Source organism: Oncorhynchus keta, chromosome 4 (assembly GCF_023373465.1).
Source record: "Oncorhynchus keta strain PuntledgeMale-10-30-2019 chromosome 4, Oket_V2, whole genome shotgun sequence".
Classification (NCBI taxonomy): domain Eukaryota; kingdom Metazoa; phylum Chordata; class Actinopteri; order Salmoniformes; family Salmonidae; genus Oncorhynchus; species Oncorhynchus keta.
This window is the reverse complement of record NC_068424.1, coordinates 72283703-72304348: the sequence shown is the minus strand read 5'-3', so window position 1 is coordinate 72304348 and position 20646 is coordinate 72283703. Positions and strand designations below refer to the sequence as shown.

General features: G+C 43.5%; 1 protein-coding gene across 16 annotated transcripts in view; it reads left to right on the top strand.

Annotated features, from left to right (window-relative positions):
• The first annotated feature begins 1055 nt into the window (after positions 1-1055).
• Positions 1056-20646, top strand: part of LOC118384059 (ankyrin repeat and KH domain-containing protein 1-like) — a 95123-nt gene continuing 75532 nt past the window's right edge. For 8 of the 16 annotated variants that reach the window (XM_052514643.1, XM_052514637.1, XM_052514630.1 and 5 more), the window contains exons 1-2: positions 1058-1522; positions 13425-13578. In XM_052514643.1, the coding sequence (XP_052370603.1) occupies positions 1247-1522; positions 13425-13578 (430 nt within the window). In that variant the 5' untranslated portion in view covers positions 1058-1246. Of the gene's footprint in view, positions 1523-13424; positions 13579-20646 lie in introns of all 16 variants that reach the window. The other 8 variants (XM_052514652.1, XM_052514619.1, XM_052514608.1 and 5 more) reach the window with 2 other exon arrangements.

The window sequence follows — 20646 nt, the reverse complement described above, 5'->3', positions numbered from 1 at the left end:
CGTGCCTTCTTCACTATAGGGTCCATGTGGTTTGACCATTTCAGCTCTTTGGAGATGTGTACCCAGAGGATCCTGATATTTTTGATCATCTCCACGGTGGCCCCGTTGAAGAGTAGGTGGGCTGGCCAAGCCTGGTTCCTCCTGAAGTCCACAATAAGCTCATTTGTTTCTCTGACGTTCAGGAACAGGTTGTTTACCTGGCACTATGCCGTCAGAGTTCCTACCTCCTTTCTGTAGGCTGTCTTGTCATTGTTGGTAATCAGGCCTACTATTGTCCTGTCGTCAGCCATCTTGATGACGGAGTTGTAACTGCGTAAGGCCACGCAGTCGTGGGCATACAGGGAATACAGGAGGGGACTGAGGACGCACCCTTGTGGGGCCCTGTGTTGTGGATCAGTGTGGAGGAGGTAATGTTGCCTAATTTCACCATGGAGACATCTGATCAGGAAGTCCAGGACCCAGTTGCATAGGGAGGAGTTCAGTCCCTTGGCTTTGTGGTGAGCTTAGAGGACACTATGGTATTGAAGGCTGAACTGTAGTCAATGAACAACATCCATTCCTCACATATGCATTATTTTTGTCCAGGTAGGTGAGGGCAGTGTGCAGTGCAATTGCGATTGCTTCGTCTGTGGATCTATCGGGGCCGGTAGGCAATTTGGGGAGGGAGGAGGTGATGTGGTCTTTGACTTGGCTCTCTGAGCACTTCATGATGATGGGAGTGAGTGCTACAGGTCCGTAGTCATTCAGTTCAGTTACTTTCCTTTTGAAGTCCCTGTTTATGGCGTTCCAAATATCATGTTGACATGAAAGTAAATTATGGAATATTCCAGTTTATACCAATTTACTTTTAATACCAGTGAAATGCCAGGGCCAGTGAGGCCACAGCACGTCTTGACGTTCGTTCTGAGAGACTCGTGATGTCGGTAAACCTAACGTGACGTCGCGTGTTTTCACTTGACAAGCACCACTATAAACCAATCATTGTCAGTCAATGTTTCACATCAGCCAATAGCGATCTCAGTATTTTATTTAGAGGCGGGGTTTCTGAGAAACGGTGTGCAGTGAGTTAGGTTGTTAGCTAGAAAGTTAGCTAATGGCTGGGGGAAAGAGATCCTCCTCAACCCTCGTTTTGGGAGAGTTTCAGGATTTCCTGAAGTAAAAACAACCGACTATTCAACAAGATATACCCCGTACGGAAGTTAAGGTCAACAATAAGAACGCTAATATACGTATTGTCAATATAAGTATGCAGGATGCAGTAGCTGGGACGAGAATGCTGACGGACGGCTTCGAGGACGAGATTGACTCGGTGACTCCTCGCACCCCAGCGGTAGGGATGGGGGTCGGAGGAACACCAGGAGTCGGACTCCGGGGCATAGGGATTGGTGTGGGCGGAAAGAAAGTACGATTGTTCGGCGAGCCCGGTGGGCCTCCTACAGACAGACTGGATTTCAAACTGGCTGCTGCTGCAGTCCTTTCCTCTGGTCCCGGATCCAACAGCGACGAAGACGAGGTATCAGAGGTAACGTTTGCTAGATATGCTAGTTAGCCAGCTAACGTTCATCTCCTTGCCTGGACAGCTAGCTAGCTGTCCGCAGCCACCCCCTCCTAGGCTGACGAAATAACCTGTAAAACAACTACGAATTTGCGCGAAACATGTCTCCAGCAAACTCAATTTCTCATGGGTTGTCAGACAAGGAGAATAGACACCGACATAATTGCACGATAATCGATGGAATGTTTTATTTATGCGGCGTAGGCTGTGACCACGGCCTAGTTCGGGTGGAAGTGATCATGCCATCGACAGCATTAGGTAGCTAACTTTAGCTAGCTAGTAAGTTAGCAATCGTCTCACAGCACAGACACACATTCTCGACTTCGCACACTGTACACATTGGTGGGAGAGCACGTATTCACACACGGCCAGAACAAGTAAGTGCTGTCAATCTTGCCAATATTAAAACTAGCTACCATTTTATTGTAATGGTGCAATTACGTCACCTTTCTGAAGTATATACATTTTAAATCCGACTGTTACCTAGTGTGAACTGTCCTAACTAGTTCATCGGGCTGTCATAACAGAAATATCAGATATTTGTCTCAGCCTCGCGAGGCAGTGCCAACTCTATCACTGTCCTGCGTTGTTACAATTCATAGCAGTCCCTTTTCAGAGTTGTGGCCAACTTTCCATGTGTTGGCAGAATCACAGGACACCATATTTGAGGTTGAAACACGTCTGTTGAGCTGATATCGCGAGCGACAACAGTCACACACACGATCTCCTGTTCTGTCATCTTCTAATGTTGATGACAAATTAACGGGTTTAACTCCAAAATCATTTTTATGTGGACTGGTTCCCTTACACCGTTTGCCCACACCACCAACTAATTAACATCCATTTCAGCATCCATTTCCAATCAACATCCATTTCCATACCCTGCCCTACCATACCCTACTCTATCCTGCCCTATTCTAACCTGCCCTATTCTAACCTAACCTACCCTGCCCTACCATACCCTACTCTAACCTGCCCTATTCTAACCTGCCCTACCATACCCTGCCCTACCCTACCCTAACCTACATGACTCTAACCTGCCCTACTCTAACCTACCATGCCCTACCCTACTCTAACCTGCCCTACTCTAACCTGCCCTACTCTAACCTGCCCTACTCTAACCTACCCGACTCTAACCTAACCTACCCAACTCTAACCTGCCCTACTCAAACCTACCATGCCCTACCCTAACCTGCCCTACTCTAATTTACCCTACTCTAACCTGTCTGTGGATTTGTGGTGGCCAACCATGACACTATCAAGTTGGTTGTGCGACTGACACATCGCTACCTGTCTGGCTATTCTGTCCACTTCCTACATGGGCTACAAAGGCACCATGCCTGCCTTGTCATTCTAACTGTTGAGATGTAATTAGGCTTGCATGGTGTGATGTGACAGTATAGAATCCCATTCTAGGAACTGTCTAGGATCATGTTTTCTTGGAAACCTGACTTTGCAATGAATTCTACGTCGGGCAAAAATGAGTGTTTTGATCAAGAAAGCGTTCTCTCACGACCTCTACAACCCAGCATGTTGAATGAAATTACATTTAAAACACTACCGGTTGTTACTGCTGTTCCTTTTGGCATTAGGAATCTGAAACCTTCTATCCACAGGAAAGTATAATTAAATCACCTTATCAAGGCTCTGGTAGTGAGTTGAGATTTCTATCACATGAAGCATGGGCAGAACCATGTCAATCCTTCACGAGCTCTGCAACAATGCCTGCGTTTTCATATTGTGCCCATGCTTCAGGTGATTCATCTGAATGCACTACCAGCTCTTTGAAAAGTTGATGTTATCATACTTTCCTGTGGATACAATGCATCTCATTCCTACCTGTGAAAGGACCAACCACACAGACAACTGTTAAAATAAAATTGTATTCAATATTCTGGCTTGTAGAGGTGGTGAGAGAAAATGTTCCTGTCTCAACCGCTCATTTCTGCTTGACATAGAATTCAATGCAATCGGGTTTCCAGGCAAGGGTCATGTGTGATACATGTTGGAACTGTCAGCCCAGACAATAACCTGATAGTGGCTCAGGGCTAGGGGGCCCAAACCCAGATAATACTGGAAAACCAATCTACTAATAAGTTTCCCATATATTTCAACTAAGGATTTTATTTGTTAAATGAGGCGTTGACATTTTCTTCTGTCATCTTACAAGTCTGTCTGTCGTAACATGTGCACCTACAGAGAGCACTTTCACATGTCATGGTGTTGATGGAAGCTGTGGAGCATGTTAACATGTTGCAGACACTACCTGACTATCAGTAAACCGTGAGCGTCTGGAATGGATGTTATGTTTGATTTGGAGCCTGGTTCCAGGGATAGGAGACGAGCGGGCAGATATTGCTCTCGTCTCTGTAAGGAATATGTTGAGGCTGAATGTACGGTGTATGTCTGATACCGTTCATGTTTTGTGGCCTTAAAGGATTTTTTAAACATTTACATTTGTAATTTAGCAAGACGCTCTTATCCAGAGTGACTTACAGAAGCAATTAGGGTTAAGTGCCTTGCACAAGGGCACATTGACAGATTTTTACTGAGTTGGCTCGGGGATTTGAATGGGCGCCCTTTCGGTTACAATACTCTTAACCACTAGGACTACCTGGCACCCCTCCATGAGGATCTGGCTGAAAGGGAGGTCTTGTTGTGAAACGTTAGCCTAGTGGAGAGCTCACTCCTGTGGGCTACAGCTGAACTCTGAGCTCCAGGATTAAGCAGATGCCTTTCCAGGCCTTTCCAGCTCTCCAGATGCCACACAGTGGTGGGAACTGTAGTTCATTGATGGGCCAGACTGATGACCAATGTTGTTTGTTGGTCCTCTTGGAACTACATCCCCCAAAGGTAATTTGGTTCTGCATTCCAAGTGTATCGCAACATCCCTTCACACAGACTGTTACCAAGTCTGTGGACTCCCAGTAGCTGAGTTAGTTCAGTCAACTCTTTTTTTAGTGTTTTTTTTTATGCTGTTTGACAGTTACAGGTGGCACATTGTTTTCATTACATATATTAGTATCCTGTACTACTAGGAATGTGAACATTTTGTAACAATTATTTAAATGTTTTAGTGAATTTGAAACTGTTTATTACCTATTGTCTGAAATTTGACCCCAATTCATGCTCTTTGAATATGGCTAGTGTTGAATTCACAGTATGTATTCACTCATTTTATCTGCACTTCCTCATAAGCACTTGCATCACTTTCCTCAGAAATCTTTGCCGAGCAATGTTAGTAAACAGTGCGCTAGTTTGGAACTGGGACAGGTTAGTTGGAATGTTGTTGGGTACACAGACAGACACAAGTCCCTCTCTCTGGCCCTGACCGTGGCTAATAAATTAGCTGAATTTTTAAAAAACATGTTTTCACTTTGTTATTATGGTGTATTGTATACCCCCATGCTGTATGTACTGAATTTGCTGCATGCTGTTTTCCTCGTCAATGCTGGTGTGTTGTTGTGTTAAAGGGTCTGCTATGGGGCCTCCCAAGTGGTGCAGCGCTCTAGGACACTGCATCTCAGTGTAGCTGTGTCACTACAGATCCTGATTCGATCCCAGGCTGTGTCGCGACCGGGTGACCCATGAGGCGGCACACAATTGGCCCAGCGTCGTCTGGGTTAGGGGAGGGTTTGGCCGGCCGGCATGTCCTTGTCCCATCGCGCTCTAGCGACTCCTGTCGCGGGCCGGGCGCGAGCACGCTGACATTGTCACCAGGTGTACGATGTTTACTCTGACACATTGGTGCGGCTGGCTTCCGGGTTAAGCTAAATGGGGCGGGCTAGTAACCGAAAGGTTGCTGGATCAAATCCCCGAGCTGACAAGGTAAAAATCTGTTCTGCCCCTGAACAAGGCAGTTAACCCAGTGTTCCCTGGTAGGCCGTCATTGTAAATGAGAATTTGTTCTTAAAACTGACTTGCCCAATTAAATAAACAATCATACTAAATGGCTCCTGCTGTTTGGTGACATTGTATGTGCTCGCAATTCATCAACATTATGAGGCCTTTATATTAAAATCTTCACCTAATTGCAATGGGTCTCAGATTGGCTTCCAGTTCTTGGAGGGCATGAGGGTGTCTTGGACCGTAGTTTAGCAAGGCGGTGTGTAGCCTGATTGAGCTGCGCTTGCAAAGTACATCATCCTTTCCCATTATCCATTAGTTTCGGGCTCATAGTCAAGTAAACCATTTTTAAAGAAAGCATCATCCAATTACCTCTTTCTCTCCCCCGACACTGCTGGGGCTTTACGTTCAGAAAAGTAAGCTTGGAATGTATCTTTCTTCTGCAAAGTTTGTTGCTGCTGTGTTTCCTTCTCTATAAATACAAATTAAATTAGCCTTATTAAATAACATCAAAATAAGCCTAATCAGACACGTAAAGTCGTGGATAGAAGCCCAGTCAGACACGTAAAGTCGTGAATAGAAGCCCAGTCAGACACGTAAAGTCGTGGATAGAAGCCCAGTCAGACACGTAAAGTCGTGGCTAGAAGCCCAGTCAGACACGTAAAGTCGTGGCTAGAAGCCCAGTCAGACACGTAAAGTCGTGGCTAGAAGCCCAGTCAGACACGTAAAGTCGTGGATAGAAGCCCAGTCAGACACGTAAAGTCGTGGATAGAAGCCCAGTCAGACACGTAAAGTCGTGGATAGAAGCCCAGTCAGACACGTAAAGTCGTGGATAGAAGCCCAGTCAGACACGTAAAGTCGTGGATAGAAGCCCAGTCAGACACGTAAAGTCGTGGATAGAAGCCCAGTCAGACACGTAAAGTCGTGGATAGAAGCCCAGTCAGACACGTAAAGTCGTGGATAGAAGCCCAGTCAGACACGTAAAGTCGTGGATAGAAGCCCAGTCAGACACGTAAAGTCGTGGATAGAAGCCCAGTCAGACACGTAAAGTCGTGGATAGAAGCCCAGTCAGACACGTAAAGTCGTGGATAGAAGCCCAGTCAGACACGTAAAGTCGTGGATAGAAGCCCAGTCAGACACGTAAAGTCGTGGATAGAAGCCCAGTCAGACACGTAAAGTCGTGGATAGAAGCCCAGTCAGACACGTAAAGTCGTGGATAGAAGCCCAGTCAGACACGTAAAGTCGTGGATAGAAGCCCAGTCAGACACGTAAAGTCGTGGATAGAAGCCCAGTCAGACACGTAAAGTCGTGGATAGAAGCCCAGTCAGACACGTAAAGTCGTGGATAGAAGCCCAGTCAGACACGTAAAGTCGTGGATAGAAGCCCAGTCAGACACGTAAAGTCGTGGATAGAAGCCCAGTCAGACACGTAAAGTCGTGGATAGAAGCCCAGTCAGACACGTAAAGTCGTGGATAGAAGCCCAGTCAGACACGTAAAGTCGTGGATAGAAGCCCAGTCAGACACGTAAAGTCGTGGATAGAAGCCCAGTCAGACACGTAAAGTCGTGGATAGAAGCCCAGTCAGACACGTAAAGTCGTGGATAGAAGCCCAGTCAGACACGTAAAGTCGTGGATAGAAGCCCAGTCAGACACGTAAAGTCGTGGATAGAAGCCCAGTCAGACACGTAAAGTCGTGGATAGAAGCCCAGTCAGACACGTAAAGTCGTGGATAGAAGCCCAGTCAGACACGTAAAGTCGTGGATAGAAGCCCAGTCAGACACGTAAAGTCGTGGATAGAAGCCCAGTCAGACACGTAAAGTCGTGGATAGAAGCCCAGTCAGACACGTAAAGTCGTGGATAGAAGCCCAGTCAGACACGTAAAGTCGTGGATAGAAGCCCAGTCAGACACGTAAAGTCGTGGATAGAAGCCCAGTCAGACACGTAAAGTCGTGGATAGAAGCCCAGTCAGACATGTAGCCTACATTTAATACATGCTTAAACCGGCGTGTTAATAAATCCAGAATTTGTCATATATGAACTCCACAAAACATTAATTATGATGGCCTTTTCAATTATTCTAACCGGGCTAGATCATGGAACTACATTTTAAAACACTTTTTTTTTATAGGCAGTATGGCTGACCCAAATTAGTTGTTTGTTTGATAGGCTGTTGGTTGATATTTTTTTACTCAAACAGTAGTAAAAAAATATATATATATATATATATAACACACACAGTGCATTTGGAAATTATTCAGACCCTTTGACTTTTTCCACAATTTATGTTACAGCCTTATTCTAAAACAGATTACATTGTTTTTTTCCCCTCATCAATCTACACACACAATACCCCATAATGACAAAACAAAAACAGGTTTTTAGAAATGTTTGCAAATGTAAAATATTCAGACCCTTTACCCAGTCCTTTGTTGAAGGACCTTTGGCAGTGATTACAGTGTTGAATCTTACAAGCTTGGCACATCTGTATTTGGGGAGTTTCTCTCATTCTTCTCTGCAGATCCTCTCAAGCTCTGTCAGGTTGGATGGGGAGCGTTGCTGCACAGCTATTTTCAGGTCTCTCCAGAGATGTTAGATCGGGTTCAAGTCCCGGATCTGGCTGGGCCACTCATGGACATTCAGAGACTTGTCCCGAAGCCACTCCTGCGTTGTCTTGTCTTGGCTGTGTGCTTAGGGTCGGTGTCCTATTAGACTGTGACGAAGGTTCACCTTCCGAGGTCCTGAGTAGGTTTTCATCAAGGATCTCTCTATTCTTTGCTTCGTTCATCTTTCCCTCGATTCTGACAAGTCTCCCAGTTCCTGCTGCTGAAAAACATCGCCACAGCATAATGCTGACACCACCATGCATTCACCATAGGGATGGTACCAAGTTTCCTCCAGATGTGACTGACGCTTGGCATTCAGGACAAAGAGTTCAATCTTGGTTTGATCGGTATGAGAGTCTTTAGGTGCCTTTTTACAAACTCCAAGTGGGCTGTCATGTGCCTTTTAGTGAGGAGTGGCTTAATCCATTTTAGAATAAGGCTATAACGTAACACAATGTGGAAAAAGGGAAGGGGTCTGAATACTTTCCAGATGCACTATATATGTGCCCATTTTGGGGACCTGATAGTATTTCTGATTTAGCTTCACATTCCACTGAGCTGTGTATCCTCTCACAGTAATGTTTTCTTCACCTCGAACAGCAAGCAAATGTCTGTTTTTACATCCACTGAGAATGACAATAGTTCGTTCCTCAATGTATTTGAAAAATCTTTCCAGCCCTCTCCCTTTCGATAACCACTCAGCGTGAAAGGGAAAAAATGTAATGCTCTGATCCAGTGGAAACGTCATAAAATAGGCCTACCTGATTACTTCTTATCCCTTGTGCATATAGCCTACAGCTGTGTCTGTCCTGAGCTCGCTGGCAGCCAGGAAACTGAAGGCCCAGAATATTTTATACAGTGTTGCAAGTTAGCCTGCAGGAGCTTCTGGCTGGACCCCACTTGATACCATGTTTCAAGTTCATTGCAGACAGGCCATGATAAGTCGACATGATTTATATTTATCAGGATATTTTCTTCCTGCAGGCTGCAATGTTTTTATTTGTTGGCTTTATTGGCAATTTTTACAAGACGTTATTATAATTAAAAATGTGTATATGAAAACCGTAACTGGCAGGCAGATCGGTAGAAAGGGTAAGATATAAATTGGCGTTCCACATGAGAAAGGTTGCCTTCTCCTTGTGTTACTGTCCGAATCTGTGAAGGAGAAGCGGGAGAAGGATGGTCAAGTATTTATTTATTTATTCTGGTTATCTTGAGCTCCGGCTACCTCGAGTCATTTGTGGCTTAATTCATGAAATAGTGCGCTTATAGCATTAGACCAGCTCAATGAATATACACTACCGTTCAAATGTTTGGGGTCACTTACAAATGGCCTTGTTTTTAATTTTTTTTAAAGTACATTTATTTAGTCCATTTTCAAATAACATGAAATTGATCAGAAATACATTGTAGAAGTTGTAAATGACTATTGTAGCTGGAAATTGCTGATTTAAATATATATATATATATATATATATATATTTAAAAAAAAAAATGTTAAATGGAATATCGACATGTGTGCAGAGGCCCATTATCAGCAACCATCACTCCTGTCCTTTAGACAAGCTGAATATCTGGAGCATCAGCATTTGTTGGTTCGATTACAGGCTCAAAATGGCCAGAAACAAAGACCTTCCTTTTGAAACTCGTCAGTCTATTCTTGTTCTGAGAAATGAAGGCTAGTCCATGTGAGAAATTGCCAAGAAACTGAAGATCTCGTACAACACTGTGTACTACTCCCTTCACAGAACAGCGCAAACTGGCTCTAACCAAAATAGAAAGAGGGGTGGCCCCGGTGCACAAGTGAGTAAGAGGACAAGTACATTACATTGTTATTCAAACTAGACAGACGTCTCACAAGTCCTCAACTGGCAGCTTCATGAAATAGTAGCCGCAAAACACTAGCATCAAGGTCAACAGTGACGAGGCGACTCCAGGATGCTGGCCTTTTAGGCAGAGTTCTTCTGTCTAGTAGTGTCTGTGTTCTTTTTCCCATCTTAATTTTTTCTTTTTATTGACTAGTCTGAGATGTGGCTTTTTCTTTGTAACTCTGCCTAGAAGGCCAGCATCCCGGAGTCGCCTCTTCACTTTTGAGGCTGGTTTTTTGCGGCTACTATTTAATGAAGCTGCCAGTTGTGACGCCAAACTTTTGAACGGTAGTATATATATATATATATATATATAGATATAGACACACCATATGTTTTAATTAAATCTATGTATGGAAAAGGATGTTTAAACATTTCGCCCAATCGATTTGGTCGAAAGAACAGAACTTTCACTCAACCAATATTTTCTTTAGTCGAGGACCGCCCTAATAGGTAGGCCAATAGGTTTTTAGGCAAAATAACTCTATGAAAGCTCCTTGGAAGAACTAATATGTCAGGCCTATTGGGTCAAAATCAATCATAGCCTATTTTATAGCTAAATGGAAAAAAAATGAACCAAACTTTTAAGATATAAGATTTTTTTGTTGTTTATAAATAGTTTGCTAGAATGACACAGCTAGCTACCCACTTCGTTCCTTCCTGTTAGCATGTGCACATAGTACTACATCACTGCACTCCCTGTCTTGCTCTTGGTCCTCATCTTTTTAAGTCACCTTGATTTTGCACCTGTGTGTTTTCAGTTTCTGAATGAAAATATTTTGCGAACTCCATGAACGTAGCTAAAGCAAGGGGCTATAGCAGCACACAAGTAACCTACATGCATGCTGGGCCGGGCATGCCCTGAGATCATGAAGTGATGTATGCTGGGCCGGACATGCCCTGAGCTCATGAAGTGATGTATGCTGGGCCGGACATGCCCTGAGCTCATGAAGTGATGTATGCTGGGCCGGACATGCCCTGAGCTCATGAAGTGATGTATGCTGGGCCGGACATGCCCTGAGCTCATGAAGTGATGTATGCTGGGCCGGACATGCCCTGAGCTCATGAAGTGATGCATGCTGGGCCATGCATGCCCTGAGCTCATGAAGTGAGTGCCACTGAAGCGATGCTGGAGTGAAATTGGGAACTTTCGCGAACTCATTCTGCGCTCCAGTCAAAGTGGGCTTGCTTCGCTCCTCACTTCACTCCACTCACGTGCTCTGGAGTCACACAGATGAGTTAGACTATAATGAACAAAAATAAACATGCAATAATTTCAATGATTTTACTGAGGTACAGTTTATATGAGGAAATTAGTTTACATTTTTTTATTCAACCTTTTATTTAACTAGGCAAGTCAGTTAAGAACAAATTCTTATTTTCAATGATGGCCTAGCAACAGTGGGTTAACTGCCTTGTTCAGGGGCAGAACGCCACTAATCATGCCCCTCAGCTCTGTGATTCGATCTAGCAACCTTTCGGTTACTGGCCCAACGCTCTAGGCTACCTGCCGCACCACACGTGTTCTGCGGTTGTGAGGCCGGTTGGACATACTGCCAAATTCTCAAAGATTAAAGTTTGAGGCGGCTTATGGTAGAGAAATTAACATTTTCTCTGGCAACAGCTCTGGTGGACATTCCTGCAGTCAGCATGCCAATTGTACACCCCCTCAACTTAAGAAATCTGTGTCATTGTGTTGCGTGACACAACTGCACATTTTAGTGGCCTTTTATTATCCCCAGCACAAGGTGCACCTGTGTATTGATCATGCTGTTTAATCAACTTCTTGATATGCCACACTTGTCAGCTGGATGGATTATCTCAGCAAAGGAGAAATGCTCACTAACATGGATGTAAACACATTTGTGCACAAAATTTGAGACATTTCTGCAATCTTTAACTTCAGCTCATGAAACATGGGACCAACACTTTACATGTTGCGTTTATGGTTTTTGTTCAGTATAATTTCATTCTAAACTGACAATTATAATTAGTTGATTATTGGAGCCAGGTATGTTTGCTGGGACTGGGACAAAAGTGTGCCACTAATCAGGCCCCTGAGGACATTAGTTGTCCATCCCTGATCTAAAGCGTGTCACAGCACAGTGTGTGCATACCTTTTTTTAAGAATCTTTATTTGTGTTTCTTTTTCCTCAAATAAGGCTCAGTGGTTTATGTATCTTTAGCCTTGGCTTGGCGGAATCTTCCTCAATTCCCAGACCGTGTCATTAATGAGGCCTCTGGGCCAATGAGAATGTGTCAGGCTGCATTGCTGCCCTAGAGGCAGAGGCTACGGGTGGAGGGAGGGAATCAGACCTTAAGAGACACCTGGGTGTGTACAGAGTGCCTAATGTCTAGTTCAACAAGTGGAAAAACCAACGCAGGCCTGAGACCTACATATTGAACAGGGACTCTTTGAGAAATGACAGAGGGAGGTTTTGTTTTCACTGTCCCTGCCTTCTAGCTGTCCCATAGTTCAGGTCAGGTCACACGTTCAGGGGAAACATGAACGTGACCTATACACACGTTCAGGGAAAACTTGAGCCTTCCGCATGCTTCAGTTCGGTTGGCGAGTATGCTCCGAACGAGGGCTCGCATACTCCCTTAAAAAACGAGAAGGCAGCAATAGTACTGTTTGTCCATTTTGAGATGTCAAAGCGACTCATACACTTCTTCAAAATCGTCTGAATGAATCTATGATAGCTAAAATCATTCATTAATTGACTTTTTTGCCATGGTGATCTTAATTGCACAGTTTTACATCTAACTAAGATGTTTGGTTGAGTGTTTCTCAAGTGAAAAAATGTACATGAAAATTATTCGTCTTTCGTTGAATGACAAACACTTAATTGAAGAATCCCTACTGTTGACCAATCACCGGCGAAGGGACGTACACTTCGACTACCGACTTGGGCCAACAACAAAAAACCTTGCCGACGACAAACGAACAACTTCACAATGTGCTCCTAATATGTTGTGGAACTGTTCCGGATGGGAAGCCTTAACTCTCATACAGACACAACTTTGGACCAAAATGGTGAGCCATGTAACTGAACCTCCCCTTTTGATAAACAATACAAATCTCTTGACATAATTCTCTAGTAAATATTAGAAATATGGAACCACACCCCTCATTTGATTGGTCAATTGTCCAGAGTAGATGACAGATCCTTTCTACCCTGCAACACGCCACGGCCAATACGTTTCAGCTGCAGTTGGTTATCTGAGCCACATGTTTTTACTCACTCATGAAGAGGTGGTGTGTTGGAGAAAAACATCCAGTCATGTAAATAAGAATGGAGATGTGCAGGACACCAGTCAACCTGAAGAACTGTGCTTGTTTACATTACATGACTCCAGTCATAGTTGTTGATGGACAGAGTTGAATAATCCCTATGCATACAGATTTTCAAGCAATGTAATATTACACATTTTGGGGGTCGGCTGCAGATCAAGATGCAACATCAAGTGGGATTTCCCCTTCTGCTGTTATGTGCTTTTATATGTTATGCGTTGCTTACACTTGTCTCTCTCCCTCTTCTTCTTACCCCAGGTGGAGTCATTTATCTTGGACCAGGAGGACTTGGAGAACCCCATCATGAAGACTGCCTCGGAGCTGCTTTTGTCCAGCGCCACAGACGGAGTGGACCTCCGCACTGTCGACCCAGAGACACAGGCCCGCCTCGAGGCCCTGCTAGAAGCTGCAGGTACGCGCTCTAAACCCTCACCTCTAACCCCTCACCTAGACACGGCCCTGCCTCGAGGCCCTGCTAGAGGCTGCAGGTACGAGCTTTAAACCCTCACCTCTAACCCCTCACCTAGACACGGCCCTGCTAGAGACTGCAGGTACGAGACTGAATCCATCACTGGGCCCTAACCCTGGCCGCTGTCGTTCAGAACCCAGCTGTGCCTGATCCCACGGTTCAGCCCTTTCCCTAACCTTCCTCTATTTAATTTAACTCAATTCAAACTCATCTCACCCTAGGACTTCGGCCTAGTACCCCCATCCAAACCAATTCCATCCAACGCTACTTGACCTGAAAGGACCTCACCAGCAACCCCATTCTACCCTACCAGACCCCAACCCTCCCCATCTAGTACCTCCCCCAAACTTGCCACCTTGTCTTGTTGTCTGTTGCAGTTCTGCTTGATTTGTTGAAGTGAACATGTTGTTGTCTGCATCGAACTCAACATAGCTTTCACCCATCATCTGACCATCACTGATTACTTCAGGGGAAGGAAGGAGGCATTTCAAACAGGGGAACGTCAGCGTGATGGGAAGCCAGGAAGAGATGTGTGTGTGTGTGTGTGTGTGTGTGTGCATAGCCTACGTGTGTCCGGCTCTTCAGTGTTGTAGTGCTAGAGCAGGTGCTTATGGGTAAACATTCTCTGTGTGTGTTATATGGACATGGGTGTGTTTCTAGGTTTTACAGTAACACAGTATTCAAGAATGTAAATGTTACTGTAAAAATATTTTTGTTCCGCATAAATATCAACAGAAAATGCAAATGACAGGAAAACGTCAATGTTGTCTTCACTCTCTCACACACAGGCCGCATCCTTAATGGCACCCTATTCCCTATCCCAGAGGCCTATGGGTCTTAATCAAAAGTATGGCACTATATAGGGAATAGGCTGCCATTTCAGACAGTATCTGTGCTGCCTTAATGATTTATTTATTTAATCAAGTCAGTTGAGAACCTATTCTCATTTACAATGACGACCTGGCCAAGAGGTATAACGGAGCACAGAACACACAATGGCACTAAACATAACGCACTATATACAATTTTACAATTTTAAAATAGATTAACATGTGGATTACCCCATCATATCAAAGTGGAATTCTGTTTCACTGATCTATACACATTATCCCATCATATCAAAGTGGAATTCTGTTTCACTGATCTATACACATTATCCCATCATTACCCCATCATCTCAAAGTGGAATTCTGTTTCACTAATCTAAACACATTACCCCATCATTATCCCATCATGTCAAAGTGGAATTCTGTTTCACTGATCTAAACGCATTACCCCATTACCCCATCATGTCAAAGTGGAATTCTGTTTCACTGATCTAAACACATTACCCCATCATTATCCCATCATTATCCCATCATGTCAAAGTGGAATTCTGTTTCACTGATCTAAACACATTACCCCATTACCCCATCATATCAAAGTGGAATTCTGTTTCACTGATCTAAACACATTACCCCATCATTATCACATCATTATCCCATCATATCAAAGTGGAATTCTGTTTCACTGATCTAAACACATTACCCCATTACCCCATCATGTCAAAGTGGAATTCTGTTTCACTAATCTAAACACATTACCCCATCATTATCCCATCATGTCAAAGTGGAATTCTGTTTCACTGATCTAAACACATTACCCCATCATGTCAAAGTGGAATTCTGTTTCACTGATCTAAACACATTACCCCATCATTACCCCATCATATCAAAGTGGAATTCTGTTTCACTGATCTAAACACATTACCCCATCATTATCCCATCATTATCCCATCATATCAAAGTGGAATTCTGTTTCACTGATCTAAACACATTACCCCATTACCCCATCATGTCAAAGTGGAATTCTGTTTCACTGATCTAAACATATTACCCCATCATTATCCCATCATGTCAAAGTGGAATTCTGTTTCACTGATCTAAACACATTACCCCATCATTACCCCATCTCAAAGTGGAATTATGTTTCACTAATCTAAACACATTACCCCATCATGTCAAAGTGGAATTCTGTTTATAGAACATTTGAGAAATGAATAAAACATGAAAAGCTGAAATGTGTTGAGTGAATAAGTATTTAAAACCCCTTTGTTATGATAAGCCTAAAGAAGTTCAGGAGTAAAAATGTGCTTAACAAGTCACAAGTTGCTTAGACTCAGTCCGTGTTCAATAATAGTGGTTAACCTAATTTTTGAATGTCGACCCCACCAATAAAGTCATGTAAAGGAGAGGAAGGAAACTGCTCAGAGATTTCACCATGAGGCCAATGTTGATTTTAAAATGGTTACAGCATTGAATGGCTGTGATAGGAGAGACATTAGGATGGATCAACGTTGTAGTTACTCCACAATACTAACCTAAATGACAGAGTGAAAAGATGGTAGCCTGTACAGAATAAAACATATTCCAAAACATGCATTCTGTATACAAGGCACTTAACTAATACTGCAAAACATGTGGCCAAGAAATGAACTTTTTGTCCTAAATAATAAAGCGTTGTGGTGTTCAAGGAAATACTTTCTGAAAGCACTGTAGCTGTCAGTTTTATTTATATAGAGACACTGTAATTCTGAGACCTACCTAAAATGTTGTCTCTGTTATGGGGTTAAAAGTTTTCATGGGCACAAAAATCCAAAATAATACATGTGAATGCATTTAAAAAATATATATACATGTACATTATCAGTCAAGTTTGAACAGCTACTCATTCTATGGGTTTTTTCTATTACACTTTTCTACATTGTAGAATAATAGTGAAGACAAACTATGAAATACCACATATGGAATCATGTAGTAACCAAAAAAGTTTTAATTAAACAAATCAAAATATATTTGAGATTCTTCAAAGTAGCCACCCGTGACAACTTTGCACACTCTTGGCATTCTCTCAACCAGCTTCATGAGGTAGTCACCTGAAATGCAATTCAATTAACAGGTGTACCTTGTTAATTTGTGGAATTCCTTTCCTCCTTAATGCGTTTGAGCCAATCAGTTGTGTTGTGACAAGGTATGGGTGGTATACAGAAGATTAGTAAAAGACCAAGTCCATATTATGGCAAGACCAGCTCAAGTAAGCAAATAAACAGAAGTCCGTTACTTCAGACATGGTCAGGCAATGTGGAAAATGTGAAGAGCTTTGAAAGTTTCTTCAAGTGCAGTCGCAAAAACCCTGAAGCGCTATGATGAAACTGGCTCTCATGAGGACCGATACAGGAAAGGAAGACACAGAGGATGCTGAGGATAAATTCATTAGTTACAAGCCTCAGAAATTGCAGCCCAAATAAATGCTTCAGAGTTCAAGTAACACACACTTCTTTTTTTTAATTTTTTCCCCCCTTTAAAAAAACATTTTATTTTACCCACTTTTCTCCCCAATTTCGTGATATCCAATTGTTAGTAATTACTATCTTGTCTCATCGCTACAACTCCCGTACGGGCTCGGGAGAGACGAAGGTCGAAAGCCATGCGTCCTCCGAAACACAACCCAACCAAGCCGCACTGCTTCTTAACACAGCGCGCATCCAACCCAGAAGCCAGCCGCAACAATGTGTTAGAGCACCTGGCTACCTTGTGGCGGGCCGGGCGCAGTGTGCGCTAAACGAGTCGCTGGTGCGCGATGAGACATGGATATCCCTACCGGCCAAACCTTCCCTAACCCGGACGACGCTAGGCCAATTGTGCGTCGCCCCACGGACCTCCCGGTCACGGCCGGCTGCGACAGAGCCTGGGCGCGAACCCAGAGTCTCTGGTGGCACAGCTAGCGTAACAGACACATTTCAACATCAACTGTTCAGAGGAGACTGTGTGAATCAGGCCTTCATGGTTGAATTGCTGCAAAGAAACCACTACTAAAGGACACCAATAAGAAGAAGAGACTTGCTTGGGCCAAGAACCATGAGTGTTGGACATCAGACTGGTGGAAATCTGTCATTTGTCCAAATGTGACATTTTTGGTTTCAACTGCCGTGTCTTTGTGAGACGGAATAGGTGAGCGGATGATCTCCGCATGTGTGGTTCCCACCGTGAAGCAAGGAGGTGGTGTGGGGGTTCTTTGCTGGTGACGCTGTCTGATTTTTAATTCAAGGCACACTTAACCAGCATGGCTACCACAGCATTCTGCAACAATACGCCATTCCATCTCGTTTGCACTTAGTGGGACTAGAATTTGTTTTTCATCGTGACAATGACCCAACACACCTCCAGGCTATGTAAGGGCTATTTGACCAAGGAGAGTGGTGCATCAGATGACCTCTACTCCACAATCATCCGACCTCAACCCAATTGAGATGGTTTGGGATGAGTTGGACCGCAGAGTAAAGGAAAAGCAGCCAATAATTGCTCAGCATATGTGGGAACTTCTTAAAGACTGTTGTAAAAGCATTCCAGGTGACGCTTGAGAGAATGCCAAGAGTGTGCAAAGCTGTCGAGGCAAAAGGTGGCTACTTTGAGGAATCTAAAATATATATTGATTTTGTTATTTCATAGTTTTTCTGTGTTCACTACTATTCTACAATGTAGAAAATAAATACAACTTGAATGAGTAGGTGTGTCCAAACTTTCGACTGGTACTGTACATTCGGAAATGGTTCAGTCCCCTGAGCTTTTCCCACATTTTGTTACGTTACGGCCTTATTCTAAAATGAATTATATAAAAAATGTCGTTATCAATCTAGACACAATATCCCATTATGAAGAAGCAAAAACCTTTTTTTAGAAATGTTTGCATATGATTGTGTGTGTATGTATATATGTGGAAATATAACAAAAACGGATACCTTATTTACCTAAGTACTTAGACCCTTTGCTATGAGACTCAAAATTGAGCTTAGGTGCATCTTGTTTCCATTTATCGTCCTTGAGATGTGGATTCCAATCAAGTTGTAGAAACCTGTCGTCAATTCAGTTGATTGGACATGATTTGGAAAGGCAAACACCTGTCTATATAAGGTAAAAACCAAGCCATGATGTCGAAGGAATTGTTTGTAGAGCTCCGAGACAGGATTGTGTCGAGGCACAGCTCTGCGGTAGGGTATAAAAAATATTCTGCCGCATTGAAGGGCCCCAAGAACAGTGGCCTCCATCGTTCTTTCATGGAAGAAGTTTGGAATCACCAAGACTCATCCTAGAGCTGGACGCCCCGACCAAATTTAGTAATCAGAGGAGAAGGGCCTCTGTCAGGGAGGTGACCAAGAACCCGGGCACAGGCAGGACCTCCGACTGGGGCGACAGTACAATGACCCTAAGCACACAGCCAAGACAACACAGGAGTGGCTTCGGGACAAGTCTCTGAATGTCCTTGAGTGGCACAGCCAGAGCCCGGACTTGAACCTTATCGAACATCTCTGGAGAGACCTGGAAATAGCTGTACAGTGACGCTCCCCATCTAACCTGAAAGGGCTTGAGAGGATCTGCAGAAAAGATTGGGGAAAAACTCTCCAATTACAGGTGTGCCAAGCTTGTAGCTTCATACCAAAGAAGACCCGAGGCTGTAACCACTGCCACACGTGCTTCAACAAAGTACTGAGTAAAGGGTCTGAACTTGTGTAAATGTGGTATTTCAGTTTTTTTTATTTTATACATTTGTAAAAATTGTAATTATGAAGTGTTCAGATCGAGGGGGAAAAAATAACTTGGTTAATTTTAGAATAAGGCTGTAACGTAACAAATTGTGGAGAAAGTAAAAGGGTCTGAATTCTTTCCGAATGCACTATATATATATATATATATATATATATATATATATATATATATAGTTACTTTAATAGTTCATTTGTAAGTTTGAGAACATAGAGACATTGTGAGGAAAGATGTGTGTAAGATTGCGCCGGAGCAGAAGCCAAAAGTTTTACGTGCCCCCAACTGATTGTGTTAATTTGCGTTGTTTGTAACTTAAAAAAAATTATTCTTTTTTTTACAGTTTTTGTACATAATGTTGCCGCTACCGTCTCTTATGACCCAAAAGATCTTCTAGACATCAGGACCGCAATTACTCAGCATGGACTAGCAGAATCCTTTTTCTTCTCTACTCTGACGAGACCGAGGCAGAGGATATACGGCTCTCTCCCCCGACCCCAGTGATCTGCGTGAAGAGGAGGTGGAGAAAGAGAGGCCGTAGAGCAGGCTACCTTCTGAGGAGTTGGAGGCGCTCGAATAAACCCCCACTCCCCTCAATTCTGCTTGATAACATGCAATCTTTGGAATGGACAAGTTATTGGGAATGATTAAACTACCAGCTGGACATTAAAAACTGTTAACATCTTATGCTTCAGAGTCATGGCTCAACGACAACAATATCAGCATACAGCTGGCTGGTTATACGATGTATCGGCAGGATAGAACAGTGGCGTCTGGTAAGACAAGGGGTGGCGGTCTATGTATTTTTGTAAACAGCAACTGGTGCACGATATCTAAGAATTTCTCATGATAAGCTTCATTGTAGCTGTTTACATATCCAGCCACAGTCAGAGGTTGGCACGAAGATGGCATTGAAAAATCTGTATTCCGCCAACAAGAAAAAGCTCACCCAGAGGCAGTGCTCCAAGTAGCCGGGGACTTAAATGCAGGGAAACTTAAGTCAGTTATACCAAATTCCTATCAGCATGTTAAATGTGCAACCAGAGGGAAAAGAACTCTGGACCACCTGTACTCCACACACAGAGACCCATACAAAGCTCTCCCTCGCCCTCCATTTGGCAAATCTGACCATAATTCCATTCTCCTGATTCCTGCTTATAAGCAAAAATTAAAGCAGGAACACCAGTGACAAGATCAACAAAAAAAGTGGTCAGATGATGCAGATGCTAAGCTACAGGACTGTTCTGCTAGCGCAGACTGGAATATGTTCTGTGATTCCTCCACTGGCATGAGGAGTACACCACATCACATGACTTCTGACCTGTTGCACTGACGTCTGTAACCATGAAGTGCTTAGAAAGGCTGGTCATGGCTCACATCAACACCATCATCCCAGAAACCCTAGACCCACTCCAATTTGCGTACCGCCCCAACA